At 54.9% G+C, this 17537-nt stretch overlaps 1 protein-coding gene across 4 annotated transcripts in view; it reads left to right on the top strand.

Moving 5' to 3' along the window:
* The window catches only part of GPATCH8 (G-patch domain containing 8), a 122876-nt gene that overhangs the window by 73997 nt on the left and 31342 nt on the right, over positions 1–17537 (top strand). For all 4 annotated transcript variants that reach the window (XM_064174448.1, XM_064174447.1, XM_064174446.1 and 1 more), the window contains 2 exons: positions 2851–2918; positions 4488–4574. In XM_064174448.1, coding sequence (XP_064030518.1) covers positions 2851–2918; positions 4488–4574 — 155 coding nt within the window. The remainder of the gene's footprint in view (positions 1–2850; positions 2919–4487; positions 4575–17537) is intronic.

Below are 17537 nucleotides of genomic sequence, written 5' to 3'. Positions count from 1 at the left end.
AGAGAGAGAAAGAAAAGCTTTGGGAAAATGAGAAAGAAAAAAGCTGGAAATGAGAAAGGAAAAAAAAAGCTTTGGGGAAAATGAGAAGGGGAAAAGCTGGAAAAAAGAGAGAGAGAAAGAAAAGCTTTGGGGGAAAATGAGAAGGGAAAAAGCTGTAAAAGAGAGAGAGAAAGAAAAGCTTTGGGGGAAAATGAGAAGGGAAAAAGCTGGAAAAAAGACAGAGAGAAAAGCGTTGGGAAAATGAGAAAGAAAAAAGCTGGAAAAGGAGAAAGGAAAAGAAAAGCTTTGGGGAAAATGAGAAAGGAAAAAGCTGTAAAGAAGAGAGGAAAAGAAAAGGTTTGGGGGAAATGAGAAGGGAAAAAGCTGCAGAAAAAGAAGCAAAGAAAAGGTTTGGGGAAAATGAGAAGGGAAAAAGCTTGGGGGGAAAATGCTGTTTAAAAAAAAAGCTATTAAAAAGGAGAGAAAATGAAAAGCTTTGGGGAAAATAAGAAAGGAAAAAGCTTTGGGAAAGAGGAGAGAAAAAAAAATCTTTGGAGGAAAAAAAAGAGAGAAAAAAGCTGTTTTAAAAAAAAGCTTTGTGAAAGAAAATAGAAGAAAGCAAAAAGGACAATGAAGAAGGAAGGAAGAAAGAAAGGAAGAAAGAAAAGAAAGGAAGGAAGAAAGAAAGGAAGATTACAAAAAAAAAGGGGGAGAAATTAAAGGGGAGAAAAATGAGGGGGGAGAGGGGAAGAGAAAAGGGAAACAGCAAAGTGCTGAGGAATTGCTGGGCCTTGCTGCCAGCCAATCCCTTTGGGTTTCCCACTGACCAGTAAATCCCTGCCTGAGTCCTTGTGACAGAGACATTGCACTTAGGAAGTCATTTTTATGACCTGCCTCTGATTTGGTCCTTTGGGTCTAAGCTGCAGCCACTGCTTCCCCTCCTTATACCTTTGGGCGTAAGAGAAAGGCTCCCAAACCTCTGCCCCCCAGCCCCAGGGCAGAGCTGCTTTGGATCAGCTGCTTTTGGTGGCTGCCTGCCCCTCAGAGGTGTGGGCACCTAAAGGAATTGATGATTGGTGATTAAGTGATTGATTTTGGTAATTAGCCCAACCTCACTGCAGGGGGTTTGGACTGGGTGGCCCTTTTGGAGGTCCCTTCCAACCCAACCCACTCTGTGAGTCATGGAATCACAGAATCAACCAGGTTAGAAGAGAGCTCTAAGCTCATCCAGCCCAACCTATCCCTCAGAGGTGTGGGCACCTAAAGGAAATGATGATTGGTGATTAGGTGATTGATTTTGGTAATGAGCCCAACTTCACTGCAGGGGGTTTGGACTGGGTGACCCTTTTGGAGATCCCTTCCAACCCAACCTATTCTGCAAGTCATGGAGTCACAGAATGAACCAAGTTGGAAGAGAGCTCCAAGCACATCCAGCCCAACCTATCCCCCAGACCATGGCACTGAGTGCCCCATCCAGGCTTTGCTTGAGCACCTCCACGGAGCAGGTTTGTTTCTGGAAGCAAACCACCTGCCTCTGGCCTTGGAGAGTTCAAGGCAGAGAAATCTGCTCTGATCCAAATTCCCTTTGAGGCCTCAAGTGGAGTCTGAGCTCTCTCTGCTCTGGGAGAAGAGAAGGTGCTTGAAAGACCTCATCCTGCAGTGCCTGTGGCTGGCAGCTGAGTCCTTTTTGGCCTGATGAGAAGCTGTAGATCTTTTAGCCCAAAGGTATAAGAGCTGTGTCTGTATATAACCAAGCAGTGGTTCACACCAACTCCCTCCCCACCCCTCTCCCCCCAGCAAATAACCAGAGCAGTAAACATTCTGTTTCCTCACTCAAGGTCCCCCCCCTCTCCCCTCCACACCAGGTAAGTACTTTCTCAGTGGCCTTTACATCACAACCCAGCACCAGTTGTGATGTAAGAATGAACACCCCCAAAATTCACAATCAAAGCACCACCAACCATCCCCCTCCCCAAAAAACCAACCCCTCCCCCCCCCCAAAGCTGTGGTAGTAAAGTGCTTGTCTGCCCCATTTTGCTTTGTCTGGCTGGTTATGAGTGGATTAAAATTGTTCCTTTCCCTCCCTCCCCATCCCCCCCCTCTCTTTTTTTTCCCCTATTTTTCTTGTCTTTATTTTTTTTCCCAAACAAATAAAACAAACCAAAACCTCTCCAGCATAGTTTGATTAGTTCCAAGTCAATTTTCTTCGCTACCAGTCCTTTTCACAGCTTACCAGGGGCACAACCAGAGCTTGAGCCAGCTCTGGGGGGAGGGGGGGGGGGAGCTGGGAGAGAGGTGGTGGGGAGGGGAGCAGCTGCCTCCAACACCTGCCCTCGGGTGGGCGTTTTTGGGTGGAGGAGGAGTTTGGTTCCTCTGCCAGCTTCCCTCACCCTCAAGGTGGGCCAAAACTTGGTGGGGATTTGGGAGACTTTTTGGGCAGCTCTGGCAGGAAAAGTCTCTGCTGGATTATTAATGTGGTAGGGCAGGGAAATGGAGCTGAGAGCTTTTGCAGCACAAGACCAGGAGTTTTGGATGGGCTGGGGTGGAAGCACGAAGGGGAAAGTTCACTTTATTGGCAGCTCTCCCTCTAGGACTTGTCCTGGTTGAACATTAACCAGGAGAGTATTGTCTGGCAGCAGTTCATGTGAGCCTTTAGCAGCTCTTGGGGGTTGTCCATTGAGCTGGAGGCAGCTTGGAGCTGAGCAGCAGGTTGGTCTGTAAGCTGTGAGAATGGCTCGTGTTTGGTTCACTGTAGCTTTCTGGTCTCTGCACTCCAAGGCAAGATCTCTAACCACCCAAACCCAATGTGTCAAAGTGAGCTGTGGTGAGGAGCCAGGCTGCTGACCACCTCTGTGTGTGTTCCTCTTACAGGGAGGACAGATCCCATCCCTATCGTCGTCAAGTACGATGTCATGGGCATGGGGAGGATGGAGATGGAGGTAAGCAGCTGCCCCCTCTACCCCCTGGCTCCTTGCATGGCTCTTGGGGAGGTGGTAGGGAAGGAATGAAAAGCTTTGTGCTTCAGAGGGAAAGACAAACTTAACTCTTGCATCCACACAGTGGGAGAGCTCTGCTCAGGGCACACACACTCTGCCTACCTCTGGGTGCCACCTGTGGGGTCAGGCTGGGAGAGTTGGGGATGCTCAGCTTGGATAGGAGGTGGCTCCAGGGAGACCTTAGAGCAACTTTCCAGTGCCTGAAGGAGCTCCAGGAGAGCTGGAGAGGGACTTGTGACAAGGGCTGGAAGTGCCAGGATGAGGGCCAATGGCTTTGAGCTGGGAGAGGGGAGAGTGGAGATGAGGAAGTGAGGGTGGAGCCACTGGCACAGGTTGCCCAGGGAGGCTGTGGATGTCCCCTCCCTGGGGTGTTGTAGGCCAGGCTGGTTGGGGCCTTGAGCAGTGTGCTAGTGGGAGGTGTCCCAGCCCAAGGCAGGGGGTTTGGAACTGGATGGTGTTTAAGATCCCTTCCAACCCACTCTGTGGTCCTATGAATCTGCAGTTCCTGGGCTTTGCCATTTTGCTTTGGTGGCTGCTGGCTGTGGCCAGGCTTGGGGGAGCCTCCCCCTGAGAGCAGTAACAAACCACACTGCCTGTGCCCTGCCTTGGCTGCCTCCAGTGGGCTGAGGTTCACCAAGGCCCAGGGCAGAGAGCTGCACTCTGGAATGGCAGAATTGGTTTGGTTGTAGAAGCCCTTTAAGGTCACTGAGTCTAACCACTGGTAACAGCTACCCCTTGAGTGCTGCAGGTTGGGGCAGGGTAGCTGGGAAGTGCCTGTTGGAAAGAACCTGGGGGTGATGCTTGACAGTTGGCCCAAGATGAGCCAGTGTGTGGCCAGGTGCCCAAGGAGGCCACCAGCATCCTGGCCTGGGTCAGCCTTGGTGTGGGCAGCAGGGGCTGGGAAGTGATCCTGCCCCTGTACTGGTCACTGGTGAGGCCACAGCTTGAATGCTGGGTTCAGTTTTGGGCTCTTGACTCCAAGAAGGACATTGAGGAGCTGGAGCAGGTGCAGAGAAAGATGGCAAAGCTGAGCAGGGCTGGGGAGAAGCAGCTGAAAGGAGGTGGAGTTGCTCAGCCTGGCAAAGTAGCCTGAAGTTGCAGCAGGGGAGGTTTAGGTTGGACTTGAGGAGCAATTTCTCCACCAGAAGAGTTGTGAAGGCCTGGCTGAGGCTGCCCAGGGCAGCGATGAAGTCCCCATGCCTGGAGGAGTTCCAGAGCCACAGAGATGTGATGCTGAGGGCCATGGTTTAGTGAGCCCCTGGCAGTGCTGGCTCCAGGGTTGGCCTGGATGTCATTGGAGGCTGTTGCCAAGCCCTGGCTGAGGCTGCTTAGGGATGGCAAAGCAGCGAGAATCAAATAGAGCAAGCAAACCTCCTCCTCCTCCTTCAACCAACAAGCTTTGGCAAGGCTTAGCAGTGCAGGATATTTATGGGACCCATCACAACTCTGCTTTTGTTTTCTTCTTCTCTTTACCCCCCCCCTTCCCCTCCCCTTTCTCTCCTCTTTCTAAAGCTCGACTACGCCGAAGATGCCACTGAGCGGAGGCGAGTGCTGGAGGTGGAGAAAGAAGACACCGAGGAGCTGAGGCAGAAGTACAAGGTACTGACATGGGGAACATGAACTGCAGAGCAGCTGTGGGGTTAAACTGGCAGAGGGGAGGTTTGAAACTGGGTGTTGAGGTGGAAGTTCTTTCTGGTGAGGGTGGGGAGGTGCTGGCACAGGTTGCCCAGGGAGGTTGTGGAGCACAGAAGCACCCAATGTGATCTTCGATCACATTGGGTGCTTCTGTGCTCCACAACCTCCCTGGAGGTGTTCAGAACCAGGCTGGATGAGGCCTTCAGCACCCTGTGCTAGTGGGAGGTGTCCCTACTCATGGCAGAGGGGTTGGAACTGGCTGAGCTTTAAGGTCCCTTCCAACCCAACCCATTCTGTGATGCCATGAAGTCCAACCACCAACCCAACACTGCCAAGCTCACTGCTAAAGCATAGAAGGGAATCACAGAACACATTGGCTTGGAACTGCAAAGCTGCTGTGGGGTTAAACTGGCAGAGGGGAGATTGAAACTGGGTGTTGGGGAAGAAGTTCTTTCTGGTGAGGGTGGGGAGATGCTGGCACAGGTTGCCCAGGGAGGTTGTGGAGCACAGAAGCACCCAATGTGATCAAAGATCACATTGGGTGCTTCTGTGCTCCACAACCTCCCTGGAGGTGTTCAGGACCAGGCCTCAGAGCAGGGAGACACTGACACAGGTTGCCCAGGGAGGTTGCAGATGACAGAAGCACAGAAACCCACTGCTAAAGCATAGAAGGGAATCACAGAACACATTGGCTTGGAGAGGACCTTTAAAGGTCCCCAACCCTACCTCTGTGATGTGGGTGTTGATTGTTGCTTGCAGGTGGCACCAAGGTTGATCTGCTGGAGGGCAGGAAAGCTTCCCTGTGTTGGCTGCCTCCAGTGGGCTGAGGTTCACCAAGGCCAAGGGCAGAGAGCTGCACTCTGGAATGGCAGAATTGGTTTGGTTGTAGAAGCCCTTTCGATCACATTGGGTGCTTCTGTGCTCCACAACCTCCCTGGAGGTGTTCAGGACCAAGCTGGACAAAGCCTTCAGCACCCTGTGCTAGTGGGAGGTGTCCCTACCCGTGGCAGAGGGGTTGGAACTGGCTGAACTTTAAGGTCCCTTCCAACCCAACCCATTCTGTGATGCCATGAAGTCCAACCACCAACCCAACACTGCTAAGCTCACTGCTAAAGCATAGAAGGGAATCACAGAACACATTGGCTTGGAACTGCAAAGCTGCTGTGGGGTTAAAGAGGCAGAGGGGAGATTGAAACTGGGTGTTGAGGTGGAAGTTCTTTCTGGTGAGGGTGGGGAGATGCTGGCACAGGTTGCCCAGGGAGGTTGCAGATGACAGAAGCACAGAAACCCACTGCTAAAGCATAGAAGGGAATCACAGAACACATTGGCTTGGAGAGGACCTTTAAAGGTCATTTTGGCCAAGCCCTGCAGTGAGCAGAGACATCTCCAACTTGATCAGGCTGCTCAGGGCCCCATCGAGTTTGATCTTGAATGTCCCTGCCCCTCTGCCCACCCCCAGGGCACCCCCAGCTGCTGGGGTCAGCAGTCCCTCACTGCAGGATGTCTCTGATCCCTCCCTGCACAGTGTCTCAGCTCCTCACAGCTCTGCTGCCTGCTTCCTCCATCCCTGCAGGGCAGATGCAGCCTGGAGATGCCTCCTCAGGGCTGCTGCTCACTCAGAGACACCCAGGCTGAAAAGCAGCTCCTGGCACTGCCAATCCTCCTCCCCCTCCCCGTGCTCAGGGAGGAGCTGCATGAAAACTCACTCAGAAGCTGAATGGTGCCAGGGGGCACCTCCTGGCCTGGCTTGGCCTGGCTGTGCCCAAGTCTGCTCTGCATCCCTAGGGGTTTGCAGCCTCCTGTCAGGAGCAGGACTCAGAGCCACAGAACCTTCTGGTTTGGCAGAGGCTTTTCAGAGCATCCAGTGCAGCCCTGACCTGGTGCCAGGGCACCACCAACCCATGGCCCTCAGCATTGGCTTGGAGAGGACCTTTAGAGGTCATTTTGTCCAAGCCCTGCAGTGAGCAGAGACATCTCCAACTTGATCAGGCTGCTGAGGGCCCCATCTAGTTTGATCTTGAATGTCAGATCACATTCTGTGCTCCTGTCATCCACAGCCTCCCTGGAGGTGTTCAGGATCAGGTTGGATGAGGCCCTGAGTGACCTGTTCTAGTGGGAGTTGTCCCCTGCCTCCTGAGCTTTGAGATCCCTTCCAACCTAAAGCATTCTCTGGCAGAGGTTCTCTGGTTCAGCTGTGGTAATGGTGGTGGAAATGAAGAGCTCTTGGGCCATGTGGACACAGTCTTAAGAGGACACAGTCTCAGGTTGTGCCAGGGGAGGTATAGGTTGGATGTTAGGTGGAAGTTGTTGGCAGAGAGTGGTTGGCATTGGAATGGGCTGCCCAGGGAGGTGGTGGAGTTGCCATCACTGGAGGTGATGGGGCACTTAGTGCCATGGTCTGGTTAGTTGGCCAGGGCTGGGTGCTAGGTTGGGCTGTGTGAGCTTGGAGCTCTCTTCCAACCTGCTTGATTCTGGTTCTGTGATGTGGATGTTGATTGTTGCTTGCAGGTGGCACCAAGGTTGAGTGGAAGTGTTGATCTGCTGGAGGGCAGGAAAGCTTCCCTGTGTTGGCTGCCTCCAGTGGGCTGAGGTTCACCAAGGCCAAGGGCAGAGAGCTGCACTCTGGAATGGCAGAATTGGTTTGGTTGTAGAAGCCCTTTAAGGTCACTGAGTCTAACCACTGGTAACAGCTACCCCTTGAGTGCTGCAGGTTGGGGCAGGGTAGCTGGGAAGTGCCTGTTGGAAAGAACCTGGGGGTGATGCTTGACAGTTGGCCCAAGATGAGCCAGTGTGTGGCCAGGTGCCCAAGGAGGCCACCAGCATCCTGGCCTGGGTCAGCCTTGGTGTGGGCAGCAGGGGCTGGGAAGTGATCCTGCCCCTGTACTGGTCACTGGTGAGGCCACAGCTTGAGTGCTGGGTTCAGTTTTGGGCTCCTGACTCCAAGAAGGACATTGAGGAGCTGGAGCAGGTCCAGAGAAGGATGACAAAGCTGAGCAGGGCTGGGGAGAAGCAGCTGAAAGGAGCTGGAGTTGCTCAACCTGGCAAAGCAGCCTGAAGTTGCAGCAGGGGAGGTTTAGGTTGGACTTGAGGAACGATTTCTTCACCAGAAGAGCTGTGAAGGCCTGGCTGAGGCTGCCCAGGGCAGTGATGAAGTCCCCATGCCTGGAGGGGTTTCAGAGCCATGGAGTTGTGATGCTGAGGGCCATGGTTTAGTGGGGCCCTGGCAGTGCTGGCTCCAGGGTTGGCCTGGGTGTCGTTGGAGGCTGTTTCCCACCCAGATGACTCAGTGGCTCTCTGCTTAGTTCTGTTTTCACAGACACTGTTCACTTCCTGGCATTAACCTTGCTGTTGGTTTAGCTGCTGAAGAGCTGCAGAATAACAGCAGGGCTGCCTTTGTGTGCTTCCCTCCTGAGCTTTAAAGAGCAGTCCTGGGCTATGCAGGACATTTCCTTCCCTGCACTTGGGGCTGCCAAGTTTCTGTAGTGAGCCTGCCCCGGTTTCAGTTCAGGATGTGCAGCTGCAGGCCTTAGATGGGCACTTGTCAGCTCAGAGTGGAGTAGCTTTGTTGCTAAGCAAGCAGTGCACTGTGAAAGGGCTGCATAATCCTTCTCACTTTGAGGAGAGGCAGCCCTTGGCCCCAGGTGTGAGACATCCATGGGCTCTGTCTCCTGGGCAGAAGAACCAGCAGTGCCCTCCTGCAGCTGAGGGCTGGCTGCAGCCAGAGCAGTGTGGGCAGCAGGGCAGGAGAGGGGATTGTGCCCCTGGGCTCTGCTCAGACCTCACCTCCAGTCCTGCCTCTGGTTCTGCTGTCCCCAGCAGGAGGAGGGCACAGAGCTGCTGGAGTGAGGCCAGAGGAGGCCACAAAGATGAGCCAAGGGCTGGAGCAGCTCTGCAGTGAGCACAGGCTGAGGGAGCTGGGGGGGAGTAGCCTGGAGAGGAGAAGACTCAGGAGGGACCTCAGAGCTGCTGCCAGTGCCTGGAGGGACCCTGCAGGAAGGCTGCAGAGAGACTTTTGCTGAGGGTGTCTGGGGACAGGACAAGGGCAAATGGTTTGGAGCTGAGGCAGAGCAGGGTTAGAGTAGAGCTGGAGAAGAAGTTCTTCAGGATGAGGGTGGTGAGAGCCTGGCACAGGAGACTGGAGCTGAGGAAGAAGTTCTTCAGTGTGAGGGTGGTGAGAGCCTGGCACAGGAGACTGGAGCTGAGGAAGAAGTTCTTCAGTGTGAGGGTGGTGAGACTGGCACAGGTTGCCCAGGGAGGTTGTGGATGTCCCTTCCCTGGAGGTGTTTTAAGGCCAGGTTGGATGAGGCCTTGGATAACCAAGTGTAGGTGAGAGCAGTCCCTGCTTGTGGCAGGGGGTTTGGAGCAGGTAACCTCTGAGGTCCCTTCCAAGCTGAGCCATTCTGGGAACTTCTCAGGCAGCATTAAAACTGAGCAGCTCATTCTGCATCTCCATGGGCTTTGCAGAACCCCCTGGAGGGGTTTGGAAGCCAAAGGCTGTAACCTTTTGGATGCTGAAGCCTCAATCCCTGGTGCTGCCTGTGTGTCTGATGTGCTGGGGCACTCCTGGGTCAGTTGTCAGCAAGTTTCTGTGGAGCCTTTCCTAGTCCTTTAATCCACTCTTCTGCTCACCAGCCTGGAAAGCAGCACAGGAAGGCTTGGGAACAGCCTGCTGGTTACATTGTGCTGAGGTTTGAGGAGCAGCAGGGTTGAAGAGCAGCCCTAGAGAGCAGGATCAAGTGCTGGGTCTGCATACATTTGGTTCTTTCAGGAAGAATGGGAAAGGAGTTTAAATTCCCTTCAAATGAGAGAGAGCTCCTGACAAACTGGCAGTGCCATTTCGCTGCTTCAGCAGCTGATGAGGCAGCAGCTGGGACAGCCTCAGGGCTTGAGGGGCTCTGGGGGGTTATTGGTCCAGAATGGTTTGAGTTGGAGGGGCAGAAAAGGCAACAAAGCTGGGGAAGGGTCTGGAGAACAGGGCTGGGGAGGAGGAGCTGAGGGAGCTGGGGGGTTGCAGCCTGGAGGAGAGGAGGCTGAGGGCAGAGCTCATTGCTGCCTGCAGCTGCCTGAGAGGAGGCTGCAGTGAGGTGGGGGTTGGGCTCTGCTCCCTAGGATTGGGTTGATGGGAAAGGAGGTGGCCTGAAATTGTGCCAGGGGAGGGTTAGGTTGGAGCTGAGGAACAATTTCTTTGCTGCAAGAGTGGTCAGGGTGGTGGAGTGCCCATGGCTGGAGGTGTTCCAGTTGTGGGCTGCTCCATTGCAGAGAGCTGTTGAGGTGCTGGGAGGTGTTGAGAGCAGGGCAGCAAGGCTGGGGAGGGGCCTGGAGCACAGCCCTGTGAGGAGAGGCTGAGGGAGCTGGGGGGGTGCAGCCTGCAGCAGAGGAGGCTCAGGGCAGAGCTGATTGCTGCCTGCAGCTGCCTGCAGGGAGGCTGTAGGCAGCTGGGGTTGGGCTCTGCTGCCAGGCAGCCAGGGCCAGAAGAAGGGGACCCAGGCTGAAGCTGTGCCAGGGCAGGCTGAGGCTGGATGTTGTTAGGAAGTTGTTGTGAGAGAGAGTGATTGGCACTGGAATGGGCTGCCCAGGGAGGTGGTGGAGTGGCTGTGGCTGGAGGTGTTGCAGCCAAGCCTGGCTGGGGCACTGAGTGCCATGGTCTGGTTGGTTGGGCAGGGCTGGGTGCTAGGTTGGGCTGGAGGAGCTTGGAGCTCTCTTCCAACCTGCCTGATTCTGTGATTCTAGAACCCTGTGGCCATAGCCCTGGAGGCCAAGGTGGGTTTGGGTTGGTGGCTGGACTGGATGATCTGGGAGGGCTTTTCCAGCCCAAACACTTCTGTGATTCTGTGGTCATCCAGTCCCACCCCCTGCACCAGCAGGGACACCCCCAACCAGAGCAGGCTGCTCACAGCCCCAAACAACCTCACCTGCAGTGGTGCCAGGCATGGGGCAGCTCCATTCTCTCTGGGCAGCCTGGGTCAGGCTTTCACTACCTTCAGCATCAACAATTTCTCCCTTCTCTCCAGTTTGAGACTCCTTCTTCTAGTTTCAAGCCTTTATCCCTCTCCTGAGGCCGAGCCCTTGCTTAGTGCACTGCTGCTGTATTTCACCCCCTCAAACCCCAAAGCCATTGTGATGCCCTTTGCTGACCAGCCTGGAGCTGAAGGCACTTAACCTCTCTCCTGGCACACTTTGGAGTACCAAAGTGCTCCTAGGTGGTGCTGGTGCCAGGCAGTTGCTCCACATCCATCTTCTCCTGGGAAGGTTCACAGGTTGCACTGGCTTGGAAGGGACTCTCAGAGGTTGTCTTCTCCAACCCCTCTGCAGGCAGCAGGGACACCCCCATTTAGGTCAGGCTGCCCAGGGCCACATCAAGTCTGCTCTTGAATGTCTCCAGGGATGGAGCCTCAACCACATCTCTGATGGTTCTCTCTTCATGCTCAGCACTGCCCTGGGGGGTGGCACTCTGCTGGCACGTGGTGAAGGGCAGCTTTGGCTCTGCCATTGGCCATTCTTGGGCAGATCCTTTCCTGCAGCTGGTCCCCTCCCCCCCATGCTGGGTACCCTTGGGCAGCAGCAGCAGCAGCTGAGCACAGAGTGTTTGTGGGTGTCAGAGGGGTTGGTAGCAGCTCAGGTGGGCTGTGTGGCATGAGGAGGTGTCTCTGCATGAGGGGAAATGGCCTCAAGATGTTTTGGGGAGGTTTAGCATCATGGAATTGTTTGGGTTGGAAACCTTTAAGGGCATTGAGTTCAACCATCAACCCAAGGCCACTGTGGCCAGTAAGCCATGCCCTGAGGTGCCATGGCCACGCAGGAGCAATTGAGACATGAGGAACAAATTCTTCTCCCCAAAGGGTTGTCAAGGACAGGCCCAGGCTGCCCAGGGCAGTGGTGGAGTCCTCCAGGGTCTCACAGCCATGAAGATGTGGTGCTGAGGGCCATGGGTTAGTGGTAAAGCAGGGCAAGAAAGGAGGGGAAGGGTCTGGAGAAGAGGGCTGGGGAGGAGCAGCTGAGGGAGCTGGGGGGGTGCAGTGTGGGGGAGAGGAGGCTGAGGGAGACCTCATTGCTCTCTGCAGCTCCCTGAGAGGAGGCTGCAGCCGGGGGGGGGGGGGGGGGGGGTTGGGCTCTGCTCCCTGGGTACAGTGACAGGAGAAGAGGAAATGACCTCGAGGTGCCCCAGGGCAGGTTCAGGTTGGCCATGAGGAACAATTTCTTCCCCCAAAGGGTTGCCCAGGCCTGGAGGGGTCTGATAGCCCTGGAGGTGTGGTGCTGAGGGCCATGGGTTGGTGGTGCCCTGGCACCAGGTCAGGGCTGCACTGGATGCTCTGAAAAGCCTCTGCCAAACCAGAAGGTTCTGTGGCTCTGAGTCCTGCTCCTGACAGGAGGCTGCAAACCCCTAGGGATGCAGACCAGACTTGGGCACAGCCAGGGCAAGCCAGGCCAGGAGGTGCCCCCTGGCACCATTCAGCTTCTGAGTGAGTTTTCATGCAGCTCCTCCCTGAGCACGGGGAGGAGGAGGAGGATTGGCAGTGCCAGGAGCTGCTTTTCAGCCTGGGTGTCTCTGAGTGAGCAGCAGCCCTGAGGAGGCATCTCCAGGCTGCATCTGCCCTGCAGGGCTGGAGGAAGCAGGCAGCAGAGCTGCGAGGAGCTGAGACACTGTGCAGGGAGGGATCAGAGACATCCTGCAGTGAGGGACTGCTGACCCCAGCAGCTGGGGGTGCCCTGGGGGTGGGCAGAGGGGCAGGGACATTCAAGATCAAACTCGATGGGGCCCTGAGCAGCCTGATCAAGTTGGAGATGTCTCTGCTCACTGCAGGGCTTGGCCAAAATGACCTTTAAAGGTCCTCTCCAAGCCAATGTGTTCTGTGATTCCCTTCTATGCTTTAGCAGTGGCCTTGGGTTGGTGGATGGACTTCATGGGTTGGGTTGGAAGCTCAGCCAGTTCCAACCCCCCCTGCTATGGGCAGGGACACCTTCCACTAGCTCAGGGTGCTTAAGGCCTCATCCAGCCTGGTTCTGAACACCTCCAGGGAGGTTGTGGAGCACAGAAGCACCCAATGTGATCACATTGGGTGCTTCTGTGCTCCACAACCTCCCTGGGCAACCTGTGCCAGAGTCTCCTCACCCTCACTGTGAGGCAGTGCTAGGTCAAAGGTTGGACTTGGATGCTCTTGAAAGACTTTTCCAACCCAAGATGTTGTCTGCTCAAGTCCTTGCCCAAGGCTGCAGACCCCAACGCTGCCATCTGGGACCCCTTCCTCAGCACATCTCCCCCGAGCTCTCCGAACAGCAGCAGCAACCTCTCCCATTTCTGATGCAGCTTCCCTAGCCAAGCTCTGTCCTTAGCCTTGCCTGATTCTGGATGAATCCATGCTAAAAAAGAAACCCCAAACCAACTTGGGCAGGAATCATTTTCCCCCCCTGGCTCTGCAGGAGTCCATTATGCAACTGCCAACTGTGGCCGCATCCTGCTTTAACCATTCAGGCAAACCTCAAAGGAGCTGCAGATAACTGCAACCAAGAAAGGTTCTTTAATTCCTCCCCTTTTGTAGAGCTTCTGCTCTCTCCCAGGGCTGTGTTTTCATTGTTGGAGCCACAGGATGCTGTCTGAAAGAGGCCCTGCACATGGTGCAGGAAGCTTGTTTGGAGCTGCAGAGGAACTTTCAGACGTCATTGTTCTGCCAGGCTCATGCTGCTCTGTTTTGCCTTTCTTCTCTCTTCCTGGGGACCAGTTTCAACCTCAAACCTCCAGATAGTTTTGTTGATTTCTTTACTTTTTATCCTGACAAAGGCCTCTGGTAATAGATGGAAAAGGAGGAACATGAAATAGATTTGATGTAGAAGGTGAACAGGGCTTTAAATTGAAACAAAACCACTTGGAGCTGTTGGCTTCTTCAGAGGAGAAGGAGAGAGGAGATTTCTTCTCCTCTCTTCTCACCCTTTGGGTGTTGAAAATGGGTTTGCATTCGAGCAAACAAGCTCAGCAGTGTTGTTTGAATGGAAATTGGATGTGGTGAGTGTGAGATCAGCCACAGTGCCTTGAGCAAGAGCTGAAATACAAAGGTGGGGGGGGGGGGGGAAAGGCTTTCAGAGTTTATCTTCTTTAAGTGTTTGCTGGCTCCTGTGGCTCAGTGCAAAGGCATTGCCAGTTAGGAGCTTGTAGAATCATGGGATTGGGGAATTGTTAGGGTTGGAAAAGAGCTCCAGGATCGTCCAGCCCAACCACCAACCTTCTGAGATCAGCCAGTCCAACATCAGCCCAACCCCACCATGGCCACAGGGTTCTTGGACTCCTCCAGCCATGGGGACTCCAACCCAAATCACCCAGACCATGGCACTAAGTGCCCCAGCCAGGCTTGGCTTCAACACCTCCAGGGATGGTGACTCCAGCACCTCTCTGGGCAGCCTCTGCCAAGCCCTCACCACTCCTGCAGCAAAGAAATTGTTCCTCAGCTCCAACCTAACCCTCCCCTGATACAATTTCAGGCCACCTCCTCTCCCATGAACCCAATCCTAAGGAGCAGAGCCCAACCCCCACCTCACTGCAGCCTCCTCTCAGGCAGCTGCAGAAGCAATGAGGTCTCTCCCTCAGCTTCCTCTTCTCCAGGCTGCACCCCCCCAGCTCCCTCAGCTGCTCCTCCCCAGCCCTCTTCTCCAGACCCTTCCCCACCTTTGATGCTCTCTCTGGCCCTGCTCCAACCTCTCAATGTGCTTCTGGGAGAGAGGAGTCCAAAGCTGAGCTCAGGACTCGAGCTGTGGTCTCAGCAGTGCCCACTCCAGGAGCATGATCCCTGCCCTGCTCCTGCTGACCTCACTCTTGCTGATCCAGCCCAGGCTGCTGGTGGCCTTCTTGGCCACCTGTGCCCATTGCTGGCTCATCTTCAGCTGCTGTCAACCCACCCCAGCCCAGCTCCTTTTCCACTGGACAACTTCCAAGCACTCTGCCCCCAGCCTGGAGCATTCCTGGAGTTCTTCTGACCCAGCCCTTGGCCTTGTTGAACCTCAGACCATGGATGCAGCCTGGCCAAGTCCCTCTGCAGAGCCTTCCTACCCTCCAGCAGATCAGCACTGCCACCCAATTTGTTTCTCTTAGCCCTCAAGTCTTAGGCTGTGTTTTAGTTTTCCTCCCCTCATTTCTGTTGATGGCAGTGAAGTGCAGCTGGTGAGGAGCTGTGTGGGGAGCAGGAGCCTGCCTGCTGCTGCACAGCTGCAGGGGCTTAGCTGACAGCAGTGGAAGTGTTTCCATCCTGGTAAGATAAACCTGCTCCTGCTTCCTTCTCAGCACTGTTGTGCTTTATTAGTTCTGCTGGAGGGATTTTATCTGAAACCACCTGGCTAGAGGAAGAGGCTGCTTAGTCCTGATCAGGATCCCAGGATGCCAGGTTGGAAGGGACTCCAGGGATCATCTGGTCCAGCCCATTGGAATGGGCTGCCCAGGGAGGTGGTGGAGTCACCATCCCTGGAGGTGTTGAAGCCAAGCCTGGATGAGGCACTCAATGCCATGGTGTGGGTGATTGGCCAGGGCTGGGTGCTAGGTTGGACTGGCTGAGCTTGGAGCTCTCTTCCAACCTGCTTGATTCCATGAACCTTTCTAGGTGATGGTTCTGGCCCAGCATCTTGCCAAGCTGAGTGTGAAAACTGCCCTGTGTAGGGGACTGCACCACTGCCCCTGGGAGGTGATTCCTGTCCCTAATGTGCTCACAGTGAAACATTTCCCTCTGCAGCCCCATGGCAATGTCCCCAGCAGTGACCTGTCCTCATCACCTCTTGTCTCCCTTTAGTCAGGGAGTCTCAAGGAGTCTGCACCCTCCTGGTAGCTGCCCTTAGTGTACTGGCCCATGGCAATAAGGTCTCCTTTGTGCCTTCTCAGAGCTGAACAACCTCAGCTCTCAGCCTTTCCTCCTGTGCAGGGCTGCCAGGCCTCTTGAGTGTTCTCATGGTGCTCTTGGCAGCAGGTGTGGTTCAGAACTCACACTGCTCTCAGCCCTCATTGCTCTCTGCAGCTCCCTGAAAGGGAGTTGGAGCCAGGTGGGGGTTTGTGTCCCAAAGAATCACAGAATCAACCAGGATGGAAGAGACCTCCAAGATCAGTCCCACCTAGAACAAGTGACAGGAGAAGAGGAGATGACCTGAAGTTGCCCCAGGGGAGGTTTAGGTTGGACATAAAGAATTATTTCTTCCCTTTGAGAGTTGCCCAGGCCTGGCCCAGGCTGCCCAGGGCAGTGGTGGTGTTCCCAACCCTGAATGGGTTTCAAAGCTGTGTAGATAGGGTGCTGAGAGCTGTGGTTTGGTGATGCCCTGGCAGTGCTTGGTTAATGGTTGGACTGGAAGGAGCTGAAAGGTCTTTTCCAACCAAAACAATTCTGTGATTCTATATGAGGACAAAAAATAAGCACTGCCTGTGACCTCCAAGCTGATCTCCCTTCTCCTCTTTCACTGCTGACAGCTACCTGCACCCACTTCTGGGGTCACTGCTGTGGTGAGCTGAGCTCAGTGGACAGCACTGAATCATAGAATCAAGCAGGTTGGAAGAGACCTCCAAGCTCAGCCAGCCCAACCTATCCCCCAGCCCTAGCCAGTCAACCAGACCATGGCACTAAGTGCCTCATCCAGGTTCATCTTGAACACTTCCAGGGATGGTGCCTCCACCACCTCCCTGGGCAGCCCATTCCAATGCCAATCACTCTCTCTGGGAAGAACTTCCTAACAACATCCAGCCTAGACCTGCCCTGGCACAACTTGAGGCTGTGTCCCCTTGTTCTGTTGCTGGCTGCCTGGCAGAAGAGATCAAACCCCACCTGGCTACAGCCTCTCTGCAGGTAGTTGTAGACAGCAATGAGCTCTGCCCTGAGCCTCCTCTTCTGCAGGCTGCAAGGCTGCACACCCCCAGCTCCCTCAGCCTCTCCTCATAGGGTTTGTGTTCCAGGCCCCTCCCCAGCCTTGCTGCCCTTCTCTGGACACCTTCCAGCACCTCAACAGCTCTCTTGAACTGAGGAGCCCAGAACTGGACACAGCACTCAAGGTGTGGCCTGAGCAGTGCTGAGCACAGGGGCACAAGAACCTCCCTTGTCCTGCTGCCCACACTGCTCCTGAGCCAGCCCAGGATGCCATTGGCTCTGCTGCCCACCTGGGCACTGCTGCCTCCTCTGCAGCTACTCTCTATCAGTACCCCCAGGTCCCTTTCCTCCTGCCTGCTCTCAGCCACTCTGGCCCCAGCCTGTAGTGCTGCTTGGGGTTGTTGTGGCCAAAGTGCAGAACGCTGCACTTGGCCTTGTTAAATCTCATCCCCTTGGCCTCTGCCCACCCATGCAGCCTGGCCAGGTCCCTCTGCAGGGCTCTGCTACCTTCCAACAGCTCCACAGCCGCTCCCAGCTTGGTGTCATCTGCAAACTCACTGCTGCTGGACTCAATCCCCTCGTCCAGATCATCAATAGAGCTGGAGGAGGCCAGCTTCAAGGAGGTGTCACTGTGTGGTGGCAGTGCTCTGAAGCAAGCTCAGAGCTGCTCCAAGCCATGGGGCTGAGGCTCTCCTGTTGAGCTGCAGGCAGCCTGAGCTGCGGCAGACATCTGTTAGCACTCAAGATGGGGGAAGTATCAGCATTTAAAGTTCTGGGATTCTGTTCCCAAAGCTCTTCCCTGGTTTTGAGGCATATTTTGCACATCTTAGCCAGGCAGGCAGCTGCCAGTTTGTTTGTGTGAGCTCAAGGCTTGGAACTTCTCCTTTCATCTCAGACGATGCTCCTGCGGCCGCGGAGCTGCCGGCAGTGCTCGATGCCTTCTGTGAGCAGTCTCCTTCTGCAGGTTCCTCTAACAACAGGATCCTGTCCTCTGGTACCAAACTGAGTCACAGCTAGGTTGGTACTGTTGCAGTGTTACCTTCAGAGGCTCTGCAGAGGGAGCTGCCCAGGCTGGATCTGTGGGCAAATGCCAGGGGGATGAGGT

Source organism: Pogoniulus pusillus, chromosome 40, assembly GCF_015220805.1.
Source record: "Pogoniulus pusillus isolate bPogPus1 chromosome 40, bPogPus1.pri, whole genome shotgun sequence".
Lineage (NCBI taxonomy): Eukaryota > Metazoa > Chordata > Aves > Piciformes > Lybiidae > Pogoniulus > Pogoniulus pusillus.
Note: the sequence above shows the minus strand (reverse complement) of the source record. Positions and strands in the feature narration are given on the sequence as shown.